At 41.7% G+C, this 25,023-nt stretch overlaps 1 protein-coding gene across 5 annotated transcripts; it reads right to left on the bottom strand.

The window, feature by feature from the left end:
- Nucleotides 1–5,010: 5,010 nt before the first annotated feature.
- On the bottom strand, nt 5,011–18,670 carry rho-7 (rhomboid family intramembrane serine protease rho-7). Of its 5 annotated transcripts, none has more exons than XM_053794136.2 (4): nt 18,541–18,670; nt 15,381–15,481; nt 7,701–13,157; nt 5,011–7,234 (listed from the first exon to the last, which is right to left on the bottom strand). In XM_053794136.2, exon 3 carries the CDS (start codon nt 13,142–13,144, stop codon nt 12,062–12,064), a length of 1,083 nt encoding a protein of 360 aa, XP_053650111.1. In that variant the 5' UTR covers nt 13,145–13,157; nt 15,381–15,481; nt 18,541–18,670; the 3' UTR covers nt 5,011–7,234; nt 7,701–12,061. The 5 variants fall into 5 exon arrangements, with proteins under 5 accessions (XP_053650111.1, XP_053650108.1, XP_053650109.1 ...); XM_053794133.2 differs by lacking the exon at nt 18,541–18,670 and adding an exon at nt 17,862–18,118; XM_053794134.2 differs by lacking the exon at nt 18,541–18,670 and adding an exon at nt 18,009–18,102.
- Nucleotides 18,671–25,023: the final 6,353 nt, after the last annotated feature.

Below are 25,023 nucleotides of genomic sequence, written 5' to 3'. Positions count from 1 at the left end.
AAGATGGATAATGAGAACCTTCAAAACTAAAGATGCCAAGCCCATGATGATTCTCTTCAAATTGCTTGTTCTGTCTAGGCTGAAATATTGATGTACACAAACGGCCCCTTTCAAGGCAGGCAAAACTGCAGATCTTTAGGATATACAGATCTTTCACGACACGTATAAGTACGATAAAGCACCTAAATTTCACGAATATTGCTACACACTAACAGCACCTTCAAGGCAGGTGAAATTGCTGACCTAGAAAATGTAGAGAACCTTCACGGCGCTCATAACGGAGATAAAACACCTCAATTACTGGGAGCGCTTGAGATTCCTAAACCTGTATTCCCTGGAACGCAGGCGGGAGAGATACATGATTATATACACCGGGAAAATCCTAGAGGGACTAGTATAAACTTACTTTTTGAAATCACTCACTACTGAAAGCAAAAGACTTGGCAGATGATGCACCATCTCCCCAATGAAAAGCAGAGTGTCCACTAGCACGTTAGAGACCATACAATAAGTGTCAGGGGCCCAGGGCTGTTCAACTGCCTCAGCATACATAGAGGATTACCAATAGACCCTGGCTGTCTCCAAAGAAGCCTGGACAAGATAAGATAAAGATAAGATTTCGTTCAGATTTTTAACCCCGGAGGATTAGCCACCCAGGATAACCCAAGACAGTCAGTCGTCATCGAGGACTGTCCTAACTTATTTCCATTGGGGTCCTCAATCTTGTCCCAGGATGCGACCCACTAGTCGGTAACGCAGGTACCTGTTGCTGTTAGGTAGACAGGACAACAGGTGTAAAGGAAACGTGCCGGGAAATGTTTCACAATTTATTTATTTATTTATTTATAATTTGAGCACACATACAGAGGTACAAAAAAATACAGATAAGAGCAGCATGCCAAAGCCACTTATACTATGCATAGCATTACGGGCTGGCTTAAAATTAACTTAAGATTAACTAAGCAATGATGAAATCAGTGAAAAACATTAATGTAAACAGATTACTATAAAGCACAAGTGAGTATTACAAAGACAGGTCATATGGTTGCATGCATTGTTGTAAATTCAGTAGAATGGAGTATTCTGTTAGGTAGTGTATTTAAAAAATAATAAAGTTAGATTGGGTTTTAGGTTTAACATTTATGTGATATAATTGTGAGAAACATTTAAGATATACAATTTATAAGGTTCAGTTATTCAGTATTTATTTGGTTTTGGGTAAGTGATCTTTGAGAAGAGACTTGAATTTATAAACAGGTAGTGTTTCTTTTATATTTACAGGTAATGAATTCCAGATTTTAGGGCCTTTTATGTGCATTGAGTTTTTGCATAGCGTGAGATGGACACGAGGAATATCAAAGAGTGATCTGTGCCTTGTGTTATGGTCATGTGTTCTGTTGAGGTTGGCAAGATGTTTGAGGGGAGGGTTAATATCAGAGTTGAGTGTTCTATGTATGTAATAGGTGCAGTAATAAGTATGGATGTTTTGTATGGTGAGTAGGTTGAGTGTATTGAATATTGGTGGAGTGTGCTGCCTGTAGTGAGAATTTGTTATCATTCTAACTGCAGCCTTTTGTTGGGCTGTGGTTCTTACGTTGGTTTATTTACGACCAGCAGTAACCGGTTAATCAGACCCTGATCAACCACGAGGCCACGGGGGCGTTGACCCCCGAAACCCCCTCCAGATTTATATATATATATATATATATACGAAGACGGGTTGGTGATGGAGGGGCAGGAATAGGGACCCATAGCCTCGGAAAAGTAATTAAAAACACTTCAGCTACAAAATACTGAGATTTTTTCTTGAGAATGCCTAAATATACTACTTTTCATTCACGAGGGAGCACTAAACTCGTAGGGATTAAACAGTACCTGAGAGAATGGGAGGCATTGAGGTTCGATCCAAGGAAGGGGAACACAGGCCTAATTCCTCAAATCAGGAGCCTCTCGTGTCCCTAACAATACTACGTGTAAGATAAGAGATAAGATTTCGTTCGGATTTTTAACCCCGGAGGGTTAGTCACCCAGGATAACCCAAGAAAGTCAGTGCGTCATCGAGGACTGTCTAACTTATTTCCATTGGGGTCCTTAATCTTGTCCCCCAGGATGCGACCCACACCAGTCGACTAACACCCAGGTACCTATTTGCTGCTAGGTGAACAGGACAACAGGTGTAAGGAAACGTGTCGAAATGTTTCCACCCGCCGGGAATCGAACCCGGGCCCTCCGTGTGTGAAGCGGGAGCTTTAGCCACCGGGCCACCCAAACTATATTACCTGTATACTGCAGATAATAAATAATTTTATCATTATTATTATTATTATTATAGCTATGAGTGGAGACGACAAATTCATTCAAATATATTTTTTTGTATTATCAAAATTAGATATTCTGATCTACGTATATGACATTTTGCAAGGTTAGATCAAGAACTATGACTTTTGCATCTTCACAAATTCTGCAACATTGTTTTCCTTGTCATACTTGACCACTTGATGGTTTTCCTGTCATACTTCATTATAGAAGATGGTTTACTGTCATACTTCATTATAGAATATGGTTTACTGTCATACACCATTATAGAAAATGGTTTACTGTCATACATCATTATAGAAAATGTTTTAGTCATACTTCTTTACAGAAGATGGTTTACTGTTAAATGCCACCCATTAAAGGGTGCTCCTTGATGCTAGTAAGGGGCTCTTGATCCAAGGAAGTGGACCTGCCTTATTCCTTGGATCAAACCTGAATGTCTCCTTTTCCCCCTAGGCACTGTATGGCCCTTAAGGGTTTAGTGTTCCCCATGAATGTGATAATGATGTTATACTCCAGCATATAGGATGGTTTCCCTGTCATACTCCAGCATATATGATGGTTTCCCCATCATACTCCAGCATATATGATGGTTTCCCCATCATACTCCAGCATATATGATGGTTTCCCCATCATACTCCAGCATATATGATGGTTTCCCCATCATACTCCAGCATATATGATGGTTTCCCCATCATACTCCAGCATATATGATGGTTTCCCCATCATACTCCAGCATATATGATGGTTTCCCCATCATACTCCAGCATATATGATGGTTTCCCCATCATACTCCAGCATATATGATGGTTTCCCCATCATACTCCAGCATATATGATGGTTTCCCCATCATACTCCAGCATATATGATGGTTTCCCCATCATACTCCAGCATATATGATGGTTTCCTCATCATACTCCAGCATATATGATGGTTTCCTCATCATACTCCAGCATATATGATGGTTTCCCCATCATACTCCAGCATATATGATGGTTTCCTCATCATACTCCAGCATATATGATGGTTTCCCTGTCATATTACACCATATATGATGGTTTCCATGTCATACTCTGGCATATAGGATGGTTTCCCTGTCATACTCCAGCATATAGGATGGTTTCCCTGTCATACTCCAGCATATAGGATGGTTTCTGTCATACTTCAGCATATAGGATGGTTTACCTGTCATACTCTGGCATATAGGATGGTTTTCCTGTCATACCCCACCATATAGGATGGTTTCCCTGTCATACTCCAGCATATAGGATGGTTTCTGTCATACTTCAGCATATAGGATGGTTTACCTGTCATACTCTGGCATATAGGATGGTTTTCCTGTCATACCCCACCATATAGGATGGTTTTCCTGTCATACTCCAGCATATAGGATAATTTTCCTATCATACTCCAGCATATAGGATGGTTTTCCTGTTATACTCCAGCATATAGGATGGTTTTTCCATCATACCCCAGCATATAGGATGGTTTTTCTGCCATACTCTGGCATATAGGATGGTTTTCCTGTCATTCTCCAGCATATAGGATGATTTTCTTGTCATACTCTAGCATATAGGATGGTTTCCTATCATAATCCACAGAATTTTTTCTGCCATACTCCAATCACTAGAAAATTTTTCCACAACATTCGATCAGAGTATAGCTGTCCCTCCATGCTCCATCATATGGTTGTCCTCTCATACTCTGTCACAAGATGGTTGTCCTTCCGTGCTTCCTCAAACAGGTTAATGCTCCTCTTATTCTCCATCACAAAATTATTTACCTCTAATGGTCCATCACAATTTCCTCACTCCATCCAGCTGAATGTTTTTTCCTACTTTATCACACACACAGCATTCTTTTCCTCTATATGGTCAATCACACAGGGTTTTTTTGGGAGGTAAACTTTTTGCGAGACAGTGAAAACCTGCACTGACAATTATGCTACATACTCAAACCATGTTACTTTATACTCGGGTATACAGGAGGGACCCACTCATACAGCAAGTTAAGTTCCTGGCTGCCACTGTAAAGTGAAAATCATTACATAAAGTGAAAAATGCACATAAAAGCCTAATAACATGCTTACACTATCATATATTAAGTGAGCAATAAAGCTAGGCCTACATTACTCACCTTAAAATATTTTCTTCCTTAGCTTATAATGAGTAGCGAATATATTTATTTTAGAAAGTCTGAATAATTGAAGAATGGGTATAATTGACATTATTATTATAATAAAAAAAGAAGTGCTAAACCTACAAGGGTCATACAGCGCAAAGGGTATAATTGACAACTGCCGCATTGGTGAAATGCTGTAAAGCGGGGTCTTCCTGTATGCAGGTTTAGTTCATCCTTGTCAGGCAACCCCCTGTGTTTGAATAATAAAAAAGTACCCCTGGACTAATGACCTCTATACAGATTGCTGGTCATTAAGCCCGACAAATAAAGCTTGGTGTGCAGTTGGGTTATGATACCAATGGACTTCTGAAATAACAGATATAATGACCAAATTTTTTTTTTTCATAAGGTGAATGTGCTTGAATAACAGCTGCACACCTTATTCACTACAATACTGTTACTTACCAACAACTTTATACACTACAGTACTCAGCTACTTACCAACAACTTTTCTTGTAGCTCATACTACAGCAAATGGAATAGTATGTAAAATAAGGATAATCAGTTTCAAAATCAAAGAAATATATAATTATATTTACAGCATAATCAAAATATTAATATTAACACATAATGTCACTGACAAATATCGCAACATACCAAGTGAATGAAACAGTTTCATGTTTGGAATATGTGCTTAACAATATTTTATTACATGTGAAACAACATTTTGTATACTGTTTGTTTTGTTTGGTTAAGTCCCAAACAAAATCTTTATGGCATAGTCAGTACAGTACATCAAAATATTAACATGATATATCTTTCCTTAGATTATTTTTACTGTATAATCATGGGAAAGCATGATTATATAGCAATACTGGTTTGTTCGAAGGAGAGGGTAATTCCAATTCTTTGGATTGAAAGTCCTTTGCCAGCATAAAGGCACTTTCCTCCTTGAAGGAACTCAGCTTTGCAATAAAAGCTAGCCACAGCATGAGTACACTAAAAGACAGCATAAGTGTCAGGGGCCCAAGATTGCCCCAACTGCCTCTAAGTATACATAAGGGGGATTACCAATAGACCCCTAGGTGTCTTCAAGAGGGAGTTAGACAGACACCTAAAGTCAGTACCTAACCAACCAGGCTGTGGTTTGTACGTTGGTTTACATGCGGCCAGCAATAACAGTTTGGTTGATCAGGCCCTGATCCTCTGTGAGGCCTGGTCATGGACTGAGCCACAGGAGTGTTGAACCCCAAGGAACACCCTCCAGGTATACTCCAAGTATCCTCTTCATTTAAGATCAAGAAAATGCAGGGCACTATGTCCATGGACTATACTTGGAAGACAGTAGTCACCAAGAACACTCCACAGAATCTTCCCCACAACTTAATGTGGCCAAGCTTCAAGGTGTTATTTCTTATAAACAAAGGCATAATTTCTAATACTTTTTTAGTTAAAATACAATTCAAGATATAGTTCCTGGTTGACATGTAGCAGTGTAAACTGTTTATTGTGATACAGTGAAAAGCTACTAATGAAACCTCATTTTAATGAAAAATTTAATTTTGTAACAGATGCACTGTGACACTTCAGTATGGTTGTAGCACTGAGGTTGCAGCATTTCTGGTTTGCCAAAGAATAAAATCACCACCATGATGGAAAATTGGCAAACTTTCTACAGATGGTTCCAATATCTGACAGCAAGCACAATATGACTGAGTACTGAGCATCACCAAACTCATTAATATTATTTCATAAACTTTTAGCTAATTTGACTTTTTTTAGAAATTAAATACAAAATGGGATAACTAGCCCCTTACTGGTCACCTTTAATGACATGCATGGCTTCCAAAGGAAGAATTTTATGGTTCGCTATAACCTTGGCAGAAGATGGAGGTTGAGTTAAAAATTACGTATTAGCAGATTCACTCCACTGCAGCCAGCCAGCCAGTGTGGATGTGGCATATTATGTTTTAATGGTCACTTGCAAACCTTCCTAGGTGACTGGAGTTCTCACTGCAGCTGGGATACTGATTCAAGTTAGCAGTCAAGATCAAGCAGAATGGTGTGACTAAGCCATAGAACTATGATGCAATATTACCAGCCATACTCAGGCTAACTACTGGAATGACAACAAAGATCTGTATGGAGAGTCCATATTTTTTTTAACATGCCAGCCATCTCCTACCAAGGAAGTGACCCAAAAATGAGGAAACACATTGGCAACATTCATTCAATTGCTGTCTTACCAGAAGTGCACTGATCAGGCTCTGATCCACCAGGAGGCCTGGTCACAGACTGGGCCATGGGGGCACTGACCCCCAGAACTCTCTCCAGGTAAACTCCAGGTAAACATTACAGTTCAGATGTCTCTCCAGACCACAACATCCTCACCATTCCTTTAGAGTACAAGAAATGTACTTCCCATCTCCAGCTAATTGGCTTCCCCTACATCCCTTCGTAAATGTTATCCTGCTCACACTCCAACTGCACATCAGGTTATAAAATGAACTTGTCTCCACTCAAGCCTCTAGAACTCAAACCTTCCTCTACCCCTTTAAGTATATGTGCATGTATATATGTACAGTATGTATGAGCTGTTACTCTTTTGTTATAAACAAGGTATTATTATACAATAATGTTTCAAGGTGTATAAGAATTACATGTACTGTATATTGTCATAATGATGTAAGTAATCTTGGTGAATTGTATTGCCATTTGGTAAATGTGTGCATGTAAGAGTTAAATGGGATTTACAAGTTATCTAATACTGGTGCTATTATTGTTATTATTGATATACCTGGACATGTAGAGAGAATGGAGCGAAACAGAATGACTTCAAGAGTGTATCAGTCTGTAGTGGAAGGAAGGCGGGGTAGGGGTCGGCCTAGGAAGGGTTGGAGGGAGGGGGTAAAGGAGGTTTTGTGTGCGAGGGGCTTGGACTTCCAGCAGGCATGCTTGAGCGTGTTTGATAGGAGTGAATGGAGACAAATGGTTTTTAATACTTGACGTGCTGTTGGAGTGTGAGCAAAGTAACATTTATGAAGGGATTCAGGGAAACCGGCAGGCCGGACTTGAGTCCTGGAGATGGGAAGTACAGTGCCTGCACTCTGAAGGAGGGGTGTTAATGTTGCAGTTTAAAAACTGTAGTGTAAAGCACCCTTCTGGCAAGACAGTGATGGAGTGAATGATGGTGAAAGTTTTTCTTTTTCGGGCCACCCTGCCTTGGTGGGAATCGGCCGGTGTGATAATAAAAAAAAAAAAACCTGGAGAGGGTTTCGGGGTCAACGCCTCCGCAGCCCAGTCAGTGACCAGGCTTCATGGTGGATCAGGGCCTGATCAACCAGGTTGTTACTGTTGGCCACACACAACTCGACATACGAACCACAGCCTGGCTGGTCAGGTACTGACTTTAGGTGCCTGTCCAGTGGCCTTCAATGTCTAGAGATAGTCAGTGAGTCTGAGATTTTATTTGCACTTTTTTTTTTTAATGGCCAAGGGTATTTTTTTGGGGTTGTAAATTTATAAGAACATAAGAACATAAGAAAGAAGGAGCACTGCAACAGGCCTACTGACCCATGCGGAGCAGGTCCATGTCCCCCCCGACGGATTAGACCAATGACCCCCCCCCCAGATTAGCCCAATGACCCACCTAGTCTGGTCATCTCCACTCAAGAATGGAGCACTGCATCAGACCCAGCAGCACAAGCTAGTCAGGTCCAACTCACACCCACCCACACCCACTCATGTGTTTATCTAACCTATTTTTAAAAGTACACAACGTTTTAGCCTGAATAACTGTACTTGGGAGTTTGTTCCACTCATCCACAACTCTATTACCAAACCAGTGCTTTTCTATATCCTTTCTGAATCTGAATTTTTCCAACTTGAAACCATTGTTGCGAGTCCTGTCTTGGCTGTATATATTTTAATCTAAGTTTTTTTTAGCCTTAAAATTATCTGAATTTCTTTTGTTGAATGTTATATGTACAGTACCATATTTTACGGCAAACAAGACGCTCCAGTGTTAATTAAGAGTGCCCCAATTCTGATTGGCTAAATTTTGGAAAAAAAAAAAGATAAATGGTACTTTGGCCTCCAAGATGCTGGGTAAATTTTTGAGACTTGTTTTGGGAAAAAATAGTATCTTCAATGCTGTAAAATATGGTATTTATTCTGTTTTTACTGGCATGTAAAATGATGTTTTTTAAAGCTATAAAAAATTATTGTTTAAAAATCTCTGTAAATCTGAAGTCAGCTCTGAGTAACCCTCACAGGTTTAGCACTTTTCATGATTATTATTACTATTCCATTGCCTTACACCATTCATGGTAATGAGATAAGACAATCTGCATTGAAAAAATGTGAGTTAAGGAAAACAACAGGTTTATAATAACATTAATTATTAAATTCATGGGGTGGAGCTAAGCCCAAAGGGGTCATACAACAACTGGGAAATGGAAGGCATTCAGGCTCGATTTAAGGAAATGGAGAACAGGAACAATTCCTTGGATCAGGAACCCCTCACCAGCATCAAGGATAATTCCCTCCAGGGAAGCTCCTTGATGCTGGTGAGGAATTGAACCTGTGCTCCAATTCCTTAAATTGAGCCTAAATTTATACCTTCTATTTCTCCAGGCACTTAATGACCCCTTCGGGTTTAGTGCATGAATGTAATAAATATCATAAATCTGTTATTTCTCACAACACGTTTTTCCAAGGCAGACTGTCGTATCTCATTAGCATGAATGGTGTTGGGCAATGGTGACATTTACTAATGCCATGCAGACACTAACATACAGAATTATAATGCAGATACTGCTGTATAGTCTAGCACCTGGAGACAGATATGGGTCTGAAACCAACATGTCTAATGATTCCTGGTCCAAGCCTAGCACTGAATGCACCGCACCAGTGCAGAATGATTAATGATGACTGTGCTAATCATGATAATGAAAAGTATGAAAGTGATGATGATAATGACAGTGTTAATCATGTTAATAATGATTTAGCTTTTGAACATAAATGCAGTCTGCTGATGGACAAAATGAACTTAAGAAAGAATTTATAATCCAAAAACCTTATTTAATTTTAAAGTTCTCAAAATATTCTCAGTACATATTTACATGAGAAAGCTACCAAGATACTATTTTGAAAATAGCAAAACATTTTCACGATACAAAGTTTATTGCTAAGGACTTTCAATGCCTTTAGAACAGTCTAGACCATGAGTAAATAAATATAATCATTTCGCTTTGAAAAAATTCCCAAAAGGAGCCTCATACTCAATTTAAAAAGTAGAGAATATATTTTTTTTATGGAGAATGCAATAGCCTATATAATGGCATAACATATAAGGAACTGTTTCATTTATACAAGAAAATTTTAATTATAAAAGTAATATAGACAATTACCAAAAGTGAAGGAAATAATATACAACCTCTATTCACTTAACGACTGAGTTCCGTTCCTAATATTGCGTCAGTAAATGAATTCATTGCTAGACAAGGGGCATACTATAATGGTAGTGGGTTTATGTCAACCATCTTTGATACTGCTTTAATGTCACCCTTGCACCATTTATAACTTTTTAATATATTTTTAAATTCTTATACAGTAGTGTACCATATACAGTGGACCCCCGGTTCGCGATGCTGTCGGTATCCGATAAATCCGGTAACCGATGCATTATATTGCAGAAAATTTGACTCGGTTCCCGTTACAAAACCCGGTATGCGATACGATTCGTACGAGACGTGTCCAGTGTTTATAAGCCAGCCAGTGTGCGCACATCTAAGGATACATTCGGTACATTCTATATTATCCATATTATCACTGTTTTTGGTACTTTTTTCTGCAAAATAAGTCACCATGGGCCTCAAGAAAGCTTCTAGTGCCAACCCATCGAGACCAAGGGTGCTAATGACTATTAAAATTAAGGAAATGTGTGCAAAGTGGCTTGAAGTGCAAACCTTTTTTGATGAAAATCACCCTAACACAGCTATTGCAAGCCATGCTGGTGATTATTACAATGACAATGTTGTGGCCCATTTTAGACATATCATAAAGGAACGGGAGGTACAGAGCTCTATGGACAGATTTGTTGTGTGACAGAGGTCCAGTGGCTCTCAAGCTGGTCCTAGTGGCATTACAAGAAGAAGGGAAGTAATCCCAGAAAAGGACTTGGTACCTCAAGCCCTAATGGAGGGGGATTCCCCTTCTAAACATTAAAAACTTCGACACTCTTCCCTCCTCCCATCCAATCAATCATCACCAGATCTTCATTAAAGGTAAGTGTCAATTATTCTATTGTGTTTATTCTATTGTTATTGTAATTATTTTATTGCATTAAACTTAATATTTCATGTGGTAAAAGTTTTTTTTCATACTTTTGGGTGTCTTGCACAGATTAATTTGATTTCCATTATTTCTTATGGGGAAAATTGATTCGCTTTCCGATAATTTTGGTTTACGATGAGCTCTCAGGAACGGATTAATATCATGAACCGGGGGTCCACTGTAATGTAATAAACAGAATAGAGGAAATCAGCTCTAATATACATTATTTAGGTATGCATATTGGTTAGCGAGCCTGTCGCAAGTCCAAGTCATGGGTAAACAAGTATGTCGCTAAGTGAGGAGAGGCTGTATTTGATGTCTGCCCTATCAGGGGCTTTCTTGGCCAATATAAAAATGCCTACGACTTCATAAAACTTTATTTCAAAAATGCAAATTTTGTACTTTATGTACTACAGTACTGTACATACAATAGCTGTCATAAGTACTGTACATCTTTAGCAGACTATTTACCTGACAGATTCGAGAAGTGCAAGGATAATTGTTGTATGGAAGATGGTGACCCTTGCCATACTGCTAAAGACAAAAAACTGGCTACATTATTGTGAGTTTTCTATACTTTTATGACTGGCATGTACACTCACTGGACTTAAACATGTTAGGGAACATTTGAATCCATATTATGTGTAACCTTCCTGGCATGAACGTGTCCTCTAACCCCAAAATCTCGAGTGCCATGAAGCAGATGTGGGAGGATACTGCCTTTTCTACCCTCCATAAGTTAGCTTCATCAAGGCCTAGGAGACTTAAGGAGTGCATCAAGAGGAAAGATAAACCTATAAAATATTAGTTTAGGTGAGGAACATATACATATTGCAGTATTATATACTTTAAATAATAGATTATGTACAATCTTGTTTCTTTGTGATCTTTCTTACCACACTGGCCATCTTCCACCAAAATAAGGTGATCTGTTTATGAGTATGCATACTTATGATGCCTACTGTATATGTAGTACAATAAACATTTAAGACTTTTTAATAAATCATAAATCTGGTTATAATGACGTTTTGTTTCACACTCTTTAGCCAAATTAAGCAAAGATATAAACCAACTGCAAACTCCTTGCCAAGAATTTTGGAAGACAATTAAAAAAAATCACAACTTATAACAATCTTATTATGAAATAAGACAAACTATAATTCACCATTATTACTATTAAGTACATTTTCCTAACATGAAACTAAAAAAAAAATTTATAATCTCCCTCAGTTTACAAGTGACTATGATTGCACCCAAACAGATTGGATCTATAAATTTACCATATTTTCTATTCTTCTCTTGTTTTGCTTCCTTCCAGCTTTTCATTAATTTCATTTCTTAATTCATGCCACTTTTTCATAACTGGTTGGGTATTTGCCCAGATATATTTTGGTCCATAACAGGCATAGATAAGTCCAAAGAGAGCACCTCCTAGGTGAGCAGCATGGTCAAATATACGCCACCCGAGTGCCATTCCCACAGCATCTAAGCACATTACTGCTTTAAGAGCAGTTTCTGCAGAAAAGTTAAGACCAGGAATAAAGACTATTCCAAGTTGAGCATTTGGATGCTGAGTACAAAAGTAGCCAAGTATAGCCATAATGGCTCCAGAGGCACCTAAGGATGGTCCTGGACATCGCATAGCCACTTTAAATGCATGACTAGCTAGTGATGATATTACCCCACCACTCAGGTACATGGCAACAAATTGCTCTCGGCCTAATGATCCACAAACACCAGAACTGAAACTATGTAATACATACATATTCATAGCAAAATGGAAAAATGAAAAATGGCTAAAAGTTGAGAGAGACATTGGCCAACAAACAGCACGGGCTGCTGGGTTGGAGCAGAAATAACGCAACATAGTTCGTTGAAAAGAAGGTTTGTTCCAACATGCAAACACAACAGCGTTGAGGAAACATATAGGCCAGAACGTCTTCTGTCCTTCACTAAGCCCATTCCACCAAACATTTATTGCTTTACGAAATTCACCCTCTTTATTTTGCCAGCCTTCTAAATTATCCCACTGCTTATTTGCCCAGTTCGTCCACGAATTTTGTTTTAGCCGGGATCGTACTGTTTCATATTTCCATACTGCTGCAGCAGCAAAGGTAGTGCTACAAAAGCCACCAGCAAATAAAAAGCATTTTGCTAAACCACGGCCCATATTGTTCTCATTAGGAGCCTCAACAAAGCCTTTTGGTGCCAGATTCATTCCACCTTCTCTGTTTCTTCCACGTGGCTGCCGAAGCCCACGAGTAATGACAGTAACTGGAGATATATTTCCTTTCCCAGAGCATCTGAGGAGATGTTGGTGTAATGGTAACTGCATCTGCTGTCGCATGCAGATCCGTGAAAGCACTGTCATGGTAGCCTTGGCACTGAAAATGAAAGAGAAAGTTGATGAAATTACAGTATAATAATATTACAGGTATGCAGAGACAAGTGCCAGAAAACCTAATCAACTTTTGTTTGTACAGTACATATAAAATCATACCAACAAAATTAAACATACTACATAGCATGAATAGAGGGGGGGAAAAAAGGGTGATGGTGCCTTGAGGCATCTGTGGAGACAAAGAATTTTATTCATGCAGAAAAAGAGAGGAATGAACCAGAAAATAGTGATCCCAACGCTGTTACTGTATGTGGATGTGAAGTATGGCCTTCAAACAATGAAGTGAGAAGAGGCTGGAGACAGTAAAGTGTCATGTTTGAGGGCAATGTACAATGTGAATACTACAAGTACAATAAAGAATTCAGAGCATGGAGAGCAAAGACAGTGTGGAGTTACCAAAGGTATGATTCAGAGAGTGGAGGAGTTGTTGGGTGGTTTGAGCATTTAAGAGAAGCTGGAGCAAAACAATTTGATTATGAGGTAGTAGGAAGGGTGGTGGAAGGAAGGAGGGTTAGAAGTCATCCTAAGAAGGAATGGAGAGAGAGGATAAAGGAAGTTTTGAGTGTGAAGGGGGTTTTGAGTGCTTGTGTGAGCATGTTAGAGCGAAGAAAGTGGTTTTTATGACTGACAAGCTGCAGGAGCATGAGCAAGATAACATTTATGAAGGGATCCAGAGAAAAGGGTTAGTTGGACTCGAGTCATAAAGATGGAAAGTACAACTCTTGCACTCTAGAGGAGGAGGATGTTATGGTTTGCAGGGTCACCTGAACTGTGGTGTCAGCACACTTCTGACAAGACAGCAAATGAATCAATGATAGTTAATGTGCTCCCCTTTTTATGGATGATCCAACCTCAGTGGGATATAACAAGTGTATTAAAAAATTGGCGAGAAATACTTTCTGTTAAGTTATATTTAACTTCAGGCTGGCTAGCAATATGATTTATTTAACAATGATATTATCTATAGAGAAAGTTGAAACTATAGCAACTCCTATAGTTAATGATAGGTAATCACAAGTAATTAATCACTGTACCATAAATCAACATCTTCAGCAGTGATGTTAACAAGCTATATAATAGGCATAAATTTTAAAGTACATGTACTGTGCCATATTTGGAATAGACTAATCTTTTCTGGTGTTCTTATCTTGACAGTGTCTTTTTTTGTTGTGCAGGTCAAAGAGAGAAAATATAATAGCTTTACATTTCAAGGTTAAGCCTACAATGTTCTTCAGGCACTTTCAAAGTGTGCATGATACCTCTTAGGAAGCTAAAGTATGGAGGCCTTAAAAGCACATTTTCTCTCACAAGGGAGTCACATCTTAGAAAGCCACAAAGAGAAATGTCATCTATAGTAAAGACTATTATCCAACATGTTTTTTCTCAACAATGTTCAGCTTGTTAAGTAATAGGACACAAATGCAACTAATGCGACATTTTACTGTGGCAACGTTTCACTCTCCAGAAACTTTGTCAAGCCACTGACAAAGCTGGAGAGTAAAACGTTGCCACAATAAAATGTGACATTAGTTGTACTTGTGTTCTTTTACCTAACGTATTATCGGTAATACTACCAACATTATTACAATGTTCAGCCTGTATGAGCTATAAGCTCATTTGATCATTATGAGTGGGGACAAGTGGTTTGACATGCTACTGGAGTGTGAGCAAGGCAACATTTATGAAGAGATTCAGGAAAAATGGTTAGCAAGGACATGAAAATGTTGTACTAATCAACACCACTCAACAAATTTGAATTTTGTATGATACTCTATTGTATATATGTATTTTTCAATTATATTTTTGTACATAGTACAATTTGAACTTTATAAAGTATAAACAAGCCTAAATTTCTAATAATTTTTATATTACTGTTACTCTGTTTGTATGGCTCATGGTCCTATAATGTTAAAATAGTAATGTAAAGAAAATTACTGGAGGAATTTAGTTTTAGTCTTGCCATAACACTGTCTCTACAATATCAACCCAAAAAAGAGGAGATATGTCCAGTTCCTTGGATCAAGAACCCCTCAATGGCAACTGCCAGTGAAGGCAGTTGTAATGTTTTAAGTCTACTGTTTGCTTTAGACATGACCTAAATGCTGTAAGTCATTAAATTTAAAAATTTGCCAATTATATAAAAGCAATTAAACTTCTTTTGCAAATAAAAATTGTGCATATTATTAGTACTGCACTGTACTTTTACCTGACGAAATTAAACAGACTTTGAAGAGGTAGAAGATTTTGGCCCAGTAATACAGGCCAGTTGCTGACCTAATGTGTGAACTTCCTCCGTAACACACTTGACTGAAATTGACAATAGCTAGGTGAGAGCAAGTAAAGTTTTCTTAGGTATTACATCATCCAAAAGTTATAGCAGCATATATCCCCCCACCCTGCTCAAATGCTTTGGGGAACCAATTTACTTGAAGTGTACTAAAAGTCAAAATAAAGCATTATAATAATTATAAATTAAGAATCATCCATGAAAACACTTTACTTCTGCTTAAATATAACCAAAACAGACTTGACAGTTAAGTAACTTGATTGCTAGTTCACTCATCTCACATACTGAGGTCCAGGGGTTGATCCCTGGTATGGGTGGAAACATTAGAATGTGTTTCCTTAAGGCACCTGCTGTCCCTGTTCGCCTATCAGTAAAATAGGTACTTGGGTGTTAGTCGACTGGTGTGGGTCGCATCCTGGGACAAAACTGACCTAATTTGCCTGAAATGCTCTGCATAACCAGGGGCTTTCTATATAGTAGTATGTCACTGATGTCTGCTATGACTGTATACCTTGTACATGTACAGTGGACCCCCGCTTTACGATCAGCTCCCAATGCGACCAATTATGTAAGTGTATTTATGTAAGTGCATTTGTATGTGTATGTTTGGGGGTCTGAAATGGACTAATCTAATTCATAATATTCCTTATGGGAACAAATTCGTTCAGTACTGGCACCTGAACATACTTCTGGAATGAAATAATATCATAAACCGGGGGCCCACTGTACTTCTAGAAATAAAGATTATTATTATTTTTATTATTAAACATTCAGATTTAAGGAAAAATGCAATTATTTTGCTCATGTCTCCTGAAATAAATATAATGTACAGGAAATATTATTATTGAGGTCTACAGACAGGGAAACATGGTGATGGAAATCTGTTGGGAAGAGGGGGCTAGGGGACTTGTCTGGAAGTAGCAGCATTATAAGATAAGACAAGAGTTTGTTTAGATTCTTAATCTGGAGGGTTAGCCACCCAGGATAACCCAATAAAGCCAGTGTGTCATTGGGGACTGTCTGTCTAATTTAAGAATATAAGGAAAAAGCACTGCAGTAGCCCTACTGGCCCATGCTAGGCATGTCCAACTCGCACCCACTCATGTACTTGTCTAACCTATTTTTAAAGCTATTCAAGAAAGGTTTTTGCTTCAACGACACTACTCGGGAATTTGTTCCACTCATCTGCGACTCTCACCAAACCAGCACTTTCCTATATACATACTTTCTAAATCTAAATTTTCCCAACTTAAACCCAATGTTGCGCATCCTGTCTTGGTTAGATATGATTAACGTGTTATTTACAACCCCTTATTGATTCTTGTTTTCCATTTATACACCTCAGTCACAGACCCCCAAATTATTCTCCTCTCTAGAGTGCTAATTCAGGGCCCTCAGTCTATCCTCATTGGAAAATTTCCTGATATATGGGATTAACTCTGTCCAAGTTCTCTATACATTTTCTAGCACATTAATGTCCACTCTATAATACAGTGACCAGAACTGTGCAGCATGCTGTAAATTGTGATCCTTTAATCTTGTTCCCCAGGATGCGACACACACCAGTTGATTAACACCCAGGTACCTACTTATTGCTAGGTGACCAGAGGCATCAGGTGTAAGGTAACATTCCCATCATTTGCACCCATCCTGGGGATCGAAACATTGTATTATTTTTATTTGAGGGGCTTCCTTTGGCAGCACCCCAGACCACAAAGGTTGTCTGTATGATAAGAATTACAATCATGGCTCAGTTAACGTAAGGACTTTATCTCCATATTAGTCAATAATATAAATTACAAGTGTAGCAAGTCAAAAGAAAAAGTCATTATGTTGGTGTACAATATGAACATTTATAATAAGTTTAAGGTGTCCCGTGGCCTGGTAGGCAACACTCTCGCCTCACACAGTGTCCGTGGTTCGATCCCCAGCATGGGCAGAAACACTGGGAGTGTTTCTTTACACCTGTTGTCCCGTTCACCTAGCAAGCAAAAAGGTATCTGGGTGTTAGTCGACTGGTGTGGGTCGCATCCTGGGGGACAAGATTTAAGGACCCTAATAGAAATAAGACACAGTCCCTCAATGACACTTATTTTCTTAGGTCATTTTGTGCGACTAACCCTCCAGGGTTAAAAATCCGAACAAAATCTTATTTCTCAATCTGAACTAAGAACCCGGGTGGAAATAAGTCACTCATATGGGTTATCCTAGGTAGTTTATACTATTATTATTACAATCATAACTAAGCACTAAACCCACAAGGGTCATGCTACGTACACTATATATGATGACTGTACAATATGTACTTGTACTTAAATAAACTTAGGGTAGTGTAATAGCAATGCTCAATTGTCTTGTATTCATTGTAACTCATCTAATGATCATACATATTATTATTACCTTATTAATCTTAAGTTTGCCTGAAATACTCTACATATAAAGGGGATTTCCGCATGTACACCCAACTATTATATTCATATGTACAAATATGATTATTATTATAAATTACACATTTATAATAAGTTTAAAGCACTATATTATTAATACGACAATCAGAAGTAAGCGCTAAACCCAGAAGGGTGCTCAAGTCCTGCTGAGAGTAGTATAACAGTGAGCTGACCAGTGTTGTCACACTCTCTCACTAACAAGTAAACAAATATATCTTATCTACATAATTCTTACATTATTACCAAATATTAATTTCATAAATTATGAATTTTTATTATTAGTATAATCAAGAGGGAGCGGTAAACCCGTAGGATTATGCAGCGCCTGCGGGGGGAATGTGGAAGGTATTTAGGCTTAATTCAAGGAACCGGAGCACAGATCAAATTCCCTAGATCAAGAGCCCCTCACCAACATCAAGGAACCTTCCTTGATGGGAATATATTATGAAAAATAACGAAAGATAATATCGAAACCAGTTCTAGGATTTTACAGATTTTTTCAACATATGTAAGTTTATTCAGGTATACACATATACACTTACATAGATTTATCATACATAGCAGCATATGTGTAGATAACCTGGGATAACCCGAAAAAGTCAAAGTGACTTATTTCCATTAGGTGTACTCACCTAATTGTGGATGCTGGGGTCGATTCACAGCTTCTAGCTCTGCTTCTTCACTGTTTTAATTCAAATTCAAAGTTTATTCTCTATAAGGATTACACTCAAGGAAGGTTCCTTGATGTTGGTGAGGGGCTCTTGATTTAGGGAATTGGATCTGTGCTCCAGTTCCCCGAATTAAGCCTGAATGCCTTCCACATCCCCCCCCCAGGCGCTGTATAATCCTCCGGGTTTAGCGCTTCCCCCTTGATTATAATAATAATAATATAAGGATTACAATGCTGAGTTTACAGAATTTGGTTATTGTGTGGTTTACATGTAGTAAAATAATAATTACAGAGTGTACCACTAGAACACCTAGCATGGCTAGGCATTTCGGGCAGACTTAAATTAAATCTTAAGTTTAAAATATTACAAAATTATGTGGTAAGTTGGTATTATGGCTAAGTAACTAAATACTAGTTGTGAGTTTAGCAATGTGAATGCTTTTGTTTTGGCACAGTACATAGTTTCAGTAATGGAGTAAAACAGGCCAACTTATGACTAGTTAAGATTCATTATTTTGAGATTGAGATTGATATTTCTGTTTATGGTCAAATGGGTGAGTGAGTGTAAGTGTGAACCACCAGGTGGTATTCGTATTATTAGTTGACAGGGTGTATCAGGGAGATAAGATGTTTTCTGATGGTAGTTTTGAAGGTGATGAATGTGTCTGCAGTTCTAGAGTTCTCAGGTAGGGTGTTCCAGATTTTAGGGCCTTTGACATACATTGAATTTTTGTAAAGGTTTAGTCGGACACGGGGAATGTCGTAGAGATGTTTGTGTTTGGTGTTATGCCTGTGAGTTCTGTCACAACTATCAAGAAAGCGTTTTAGGTCAAGGTTAATATTGGAATTTAAGGTCCTGTAGATGTAGATTGCACAGTAGTAAGTGTGGATGTACTGAACAGGGAGTAAGTTTAGATCTATGAAGAGTGGGGGGGGGGGGGTGTTGCCAGGGATGGGATTTAGTGACTATTCTTACTGCGGTTTTTTGTTGGGTTATTATTGGCTTTAGGTGTGTTGCTGCAGTTGAACCCCAAGCACAGATAGCATAGGTGAGGTATGGATATATAAGTGAATGGTATAGTGTGAGAAGGGCAGAAGGGCCTATCCGATGTTATCCTGACGCCAAATGACTTCGAACAGGCGATAAATGACATGCCCATGCACTCTGCCCCAGGGCCAGACTCATGGAACTCCGTGTTCATCAAGAACTGCAAGAAGCCCCTAGCACGAGCCTTTTCCATCCTATGGAGAGGGAGCATGGACACGGGGGTCGTCCCACAGTTACTAAAAACAACAGACATAGCCCCACTCCACAAAGGGGGCAGTAAACCAACAGCAAAGAACTACAGACCGATAGCACTAACATCCCATATCATAAAAATCTTTGAAAGGGTCCTAAGAAGCAGATCACCACCCATCTAGAAACCCATCAGTTACACAACCCAGGGCAACATGGGTTTAGAACAGGTCGCTCCTGTCTGTCTCAACTATTGGATCACTACGACAAGGTCCTAAATGCACTAGAAGACAAAAAGAATGCAGATGTAATATATACAGACTTCGCAAAAGCCTTCGACAAGTGTGACCATGGCGTAATAGCGCACAAAATGCGTGCTAAAGGAATAACAGGAAAAGTCGGTCGATGGATCTATAATTTCCTCACTAACAGAACACAGAGAGTAGTCGTCAACAGAGTAAAGTTCGAGGCAGCTACGGTGAAAAGTTCTGTTCCACAAGGCACAGTACTCGCTCCCATCTTGTTCCTCATCCTCATATCCGAATAGACAAGGATGTCAGCCACAGCACCGTGTCTTCCTTTGCAGATGACACCCGAATCTGCATGACAGTGTCTTCCATTGCAGACACTGCAAGGCTCCAGGCGGACATCAACCAAATCTTTCAGTGGGCTGCAGAAAACAATATGAAGTTCAACGATGAGAAATTTTAATTACTCAGATATGGTAAACACTAGGAAATTAAATCTTCATCAGAGTACAAAACAAATTCTGGCCACAAAATAGAGCGAAACACCAACGTCAAAGACCTGGGAGTGATCATGTCGGAGGATCTCACCTTCAAGGACCATAACATTGTATCAATCGCATCTGCTAGAAAAATGACAGGATGGATAATGAGAACCTTCAAAACTAGGGAGGCCAAGCCCATGATGACACTCTTCAGGTCACTTGTTCAATCTAGGCTGAAATATTGCTGCACACTAACAGCACCTTTCAAGGCAGGCGAAATTGCTGACCTAGAAAATGTACAGAGAACCTTCACGGCGTGCATAACGGAGATAAAACACCTCAATTACTGGGAGCGCTTGAGGTTCCTAAACCTGTATTCCCTGGAACGCAGGAGGGAGAGATACATGATTATATACACCTGGAAAATCCTAGAGGGACTAGTACCGAACTTGCACACGAAAATCACTCACTACGAAAGCAAAAGACTTGGCAGACGATGCAACATCCCCCCAATGAAAAGCAGGGGTGTCAATAGCACGTTAAGAGACCATACAATAAGTGTCAGGGGCCCGAGACTGTTCAACTGCCTCCCAGCATACATAAGGGGGATTACCAACAGACCCCTGGCAGTCTTCAAGCTGGCACTGGAAAAGCACCTAAAGTCGGTTCCTGACCAGCCGGGCTGTGGCTCGTACGTTGGTTTGCGTGCAGCCAGCAGCAACAGCCTGGTTGATCAGGCTCTGATCCACCAGGAGGCCTGGTCACAGACCGGGCCGCGGGGGCGTTGACCCCCGGAACTCTCTCCAGGTAAACACATGTTTCCTTCATGTCAGTTATTCCCTGATCCATTGTTGTGCTTTCCTTGGTATTCCAGCCTGGTCCTTTAGCTTTTGTACAAGTCTCTTGTGAGATGCTGTGTCTAAAGCCTTCTTACAGCAAAAGAAAATTCAGTCTACCCATCTACTAGGTGCTCCCACCCTCGCCAGTACCACAATGTCAGCCATTAGGTGCTCCCACCCTCGCCAGTACCACAGTGTCAGCCACTAGGTGCTCCCACCCTCGCCAGTACCACAATGTCAGCCATAAGGTGCTCCTACCCTCGCCAGTACCACAGTGTCAGCCACTAGGTGCTCCCACCCTCGCCAGTACCAGTGTCAGCTACTAGGTGCTCCCACCCTCGCCAGTACCAGTGTCAGCCACTAGGTGCTACCACCCTCGCCAGTATCACAGTGTCAGCCACTAGATACTACCACCCTCGCCAGTACCAGTGTCAGCCACTAGGTGCTCCCACCCTAGCCAGTACTAGTGTCAGTCACTAGGTGCTACCACCCTCGCCAGTATCACAGTGTCAGTCACTAGGTGCTACCACCCTCGCCAGTATCACAGTGTCAGCCACTAGGTGCTACCACCCTCGCCAGTACCAGTGTCAGTCACTAGGTGCTACCACCCTCGCCAGTATCACAGTGTCAGTCACTAGGTGCTACTACCCTCGCCAGTATCACAGTGTCAGCCACTAGGTGCTACCACCCTCGCCAGTACCAGTGTCAGCCACTAGGTGCTACCACCCTCGCCAGTATCATAGTGTCAGCCACTAGGTGCTACCACCTTCGCCAGTACTAGTGTCAGTCACTAGGTGCTACCACCCTCGCCAGTACCCGTGTCAGCCACTAGGTGCTACCACCCTCGCCAGTATCACAGTGTCAGCCACTAGGTACTACCACCCTCGCCAGTGCCAGTGTCAGCCACTAGGTGCTACCACCCTCGCCAGTACCACAGTGTCAGTCACTAGGTGCTACCACCCTCGCCAGTACCACTGTCAGTCACTAGGTGCTACCACCCTCGCCAGTACTAGTGTCAGCCACTAGGTGCTACCACCCTCGCCAGTATCACAGTGTCAGTCACTAGGTGCTACCACCCTCGCCAGTACCAGTGTCAGTTACTAGGTGCAACCACCTCGCCAGTATCACAGTGTCAGCCACTAGGTGCTGCCACCCTCGCCAGTACCTGTGTCAGTCACTAGGTGCTACCACCCTCGCCAGTATCACAGTGTCAGCCACTAGGTGCTACCACCCTCACCAGTACCAGTGTCAGTCACTAGGTGCTACCACCCTCGCCAGTATCATCGTGTCAGCCACTAGGTGCTACCACCCTCGCCAGTATCACAGTGTCAGCCACTAGGTGCTACCACCCTCGCCAGTACCAGTGTCAGTCACTAGGTGCTACCACCCTCGCCAGTACCAGTGTCAGTCACTAGGTGCTACCACCCTCGCCAGTATCACAGTATCAGCCACTAGGTGCTACCACCCTCGCCAGTATCACAGTGTCAGTCACTAGGTGCTACCTCCCTCGCCAGTACCAGTGTCAGCCACTAGGTGCTACCACCCTCGCCAGTATCACAGTATCAGTCACTAGGTGCTACCACCCTCGCCAGTATCACAGTGTCAGCCACTAGGTGCTACCACCCTCGCCAGTATCACAGTGTCAGCCACTAGGTACTACCACCCTCGCCAGTACCAGTGTCAGCCACTAGGTGCTCCAACCCTAGCCAGTACTAGTGTCAGTCACTAGGTGCTACCACCCTCGCCAGTATCACAGTGTCAGTCACTAGGTGCTACCACTCTCGCCAGTATCACAGTGTCAGCCACTAGGTGCTACCACCCTCGCCAGTACCACAGTGTCAGCCACTAGGTGCTACCACCCTCGCCAGTGCCAGTGTCAGCCACTAGGTGCTACCACCCTCGCCAGTACCAGTGTCAGCCACTAGATGCTACCACCCTCGCCAGTACCAGTGTCAGCCACTAGGTGCTACCACCCTCGCCAGTATCAGTGTCAGCCACTAGGTGCTACCACCCTCGCCAGTATCACAGTGTCAGCCACTAGGTGCTACCACCCTCGCCAGTATCACAGTGTCAGCCACTAGGTGCTACCACCCTCGCCAGTATCACAGTGTCAGCCACTAGGTGCTACCACCCTCGCCAGCATCACAGTGTCAGCCACTAGGTGCTACCACCCTCGCCAGTACCAGTGTCAGCCACTAGATGCTACCACCCTCGCCAGTACCAGTGTCAGCCGCTAGGTGCTCCCACCCTAGCCAGTACTAGTGTCAGTCACTAGGTGCTACCACCCTCGCCAGTATCACAGTGTCAGTCACTAGGTGCTACCACTCTCGCCAGTATCACAGTGTCAGCCACTAGGTGCTACCACCCTCGCCAGTACCACAGTGTCAGCCACTAGGTGCTACCACCCTCGCCAGTGCCAGTGTCAGCCACTAGGTGCTACCACCCTCGCCAGTACCAGTGTCAGCCACTAGATGCTACCACCCTCGCCAGTACCAGTGTCAGCCACTAGGTGCTACCACCCTCGCCAGTATCACAGTGTCAGCCACTAGGTGCTACCACCCTCGCCAGTATCACAGTGTCAGCCACTAGGTGCTACCACCCTCGCCAGTATCACAGTGTCAGCCACTAGGTGCTACCACCCTCGCCAGTATCACAGTGTCAGCCACTAGGTGCTACCACCCTCGCCAGTACCAGTGTCAGCCACTAGATGCTACCACCCTCGCCAGTACCAGTGTCAGCCACTAGATGCTACCACCCTCGCCAGTACCAGTGTCAGCCACTAGGTGCTACCACCCTCGCCAGTATCACAGTGTCAGCCACTAGGTGCTACCACCCTCGCCAGTATCACAGTGTCAGCCACTAGGTGCTACCACCCTCGCCAGTATCACAGTGTCAGCCACTAGGTGCTACCACCCTCGCCAGTATCACAGTGTCAGCCACTAGATGCTACCACCCTCGCCAGTACCAGTGTCAGCCACTAGGTGCTACCACCCTCGCCAGTACCAGTGTCAGCCACTAGGTGCTACCAACCTCGCCAGTATCACAGTGTCAGCCACTAGGTGCTACCACCCTCGCCAGTACCAGTGTCAGCCACTAGATGCTACCACCCTCGCCAGTACCAGTGTCAGCCACTAGGTGCTACCACCCTCGCCAGTACCAGTGTCAGCCACTAGGTGCTACCACCCTCGCCAGTATCACAGTGTCAGCCACTAGGTGCTACCACCCTCGCCAGTATCACAGTGTCAGTCACTAGGTGCTACCACCCTCGCCAGTATCACAGTGTCAGCCACTAGGTGCTACCACCCTCGCCAGTACCAGTGTCAGCCACTAGGTGCTACCACCTTCGCCAGTACCAGTGTCAGCCACTAGGTGCTACCACCCTCGCCAGTATCACAGTGTCAGCCACTAGGTGCTACCACCCTCGCCAGTATCACAGTGTCAGCCACTAGGTGCTACCACCCTCGCCAGTATCACAGTGTCAGCCACTAGGTGCTACCACCCTCGCCAGTATCACAGTGTCAGCCACTAGGTGCTACCACCCTCGCCAGTATCACAGTGTCAGCCACTAGGTGCTACCACCCTCGCCAGTATCACAGTGTCAGCCACTAGGTGCTACCACCCTCGCCAGTATCACAGTGT

This window comes from Cherax quadricarinatus, chromosome 56 (assembly GCF_038502225.1).
Source record: "Cherax quadricarinatus isolate ZL_2023a chromosome 56, ASM3850222v1, whole genome shotgun sequence".
Classification (NCBI taxonomy): Eukaryota; Metazoa; Arthropoda; class Malacostraca; order Decapoda; family Parastacidae; genus Cherax; species Cherax quadricarinatus.
The sequence above is the reverse complement of the archived record's forward strand: the minus strand, read 5'-3'. Positions and strand labels throughout refer to the sequence as shown.

Coding starts and splice junctions, on each gene's coding strand:
- rho-7 (XM_053794136.2), bottom strand. CDS start 13,144: ATGACAGTGCTTTCACGGATCTGCATGCGACAGCAGATGCAGTTACCA.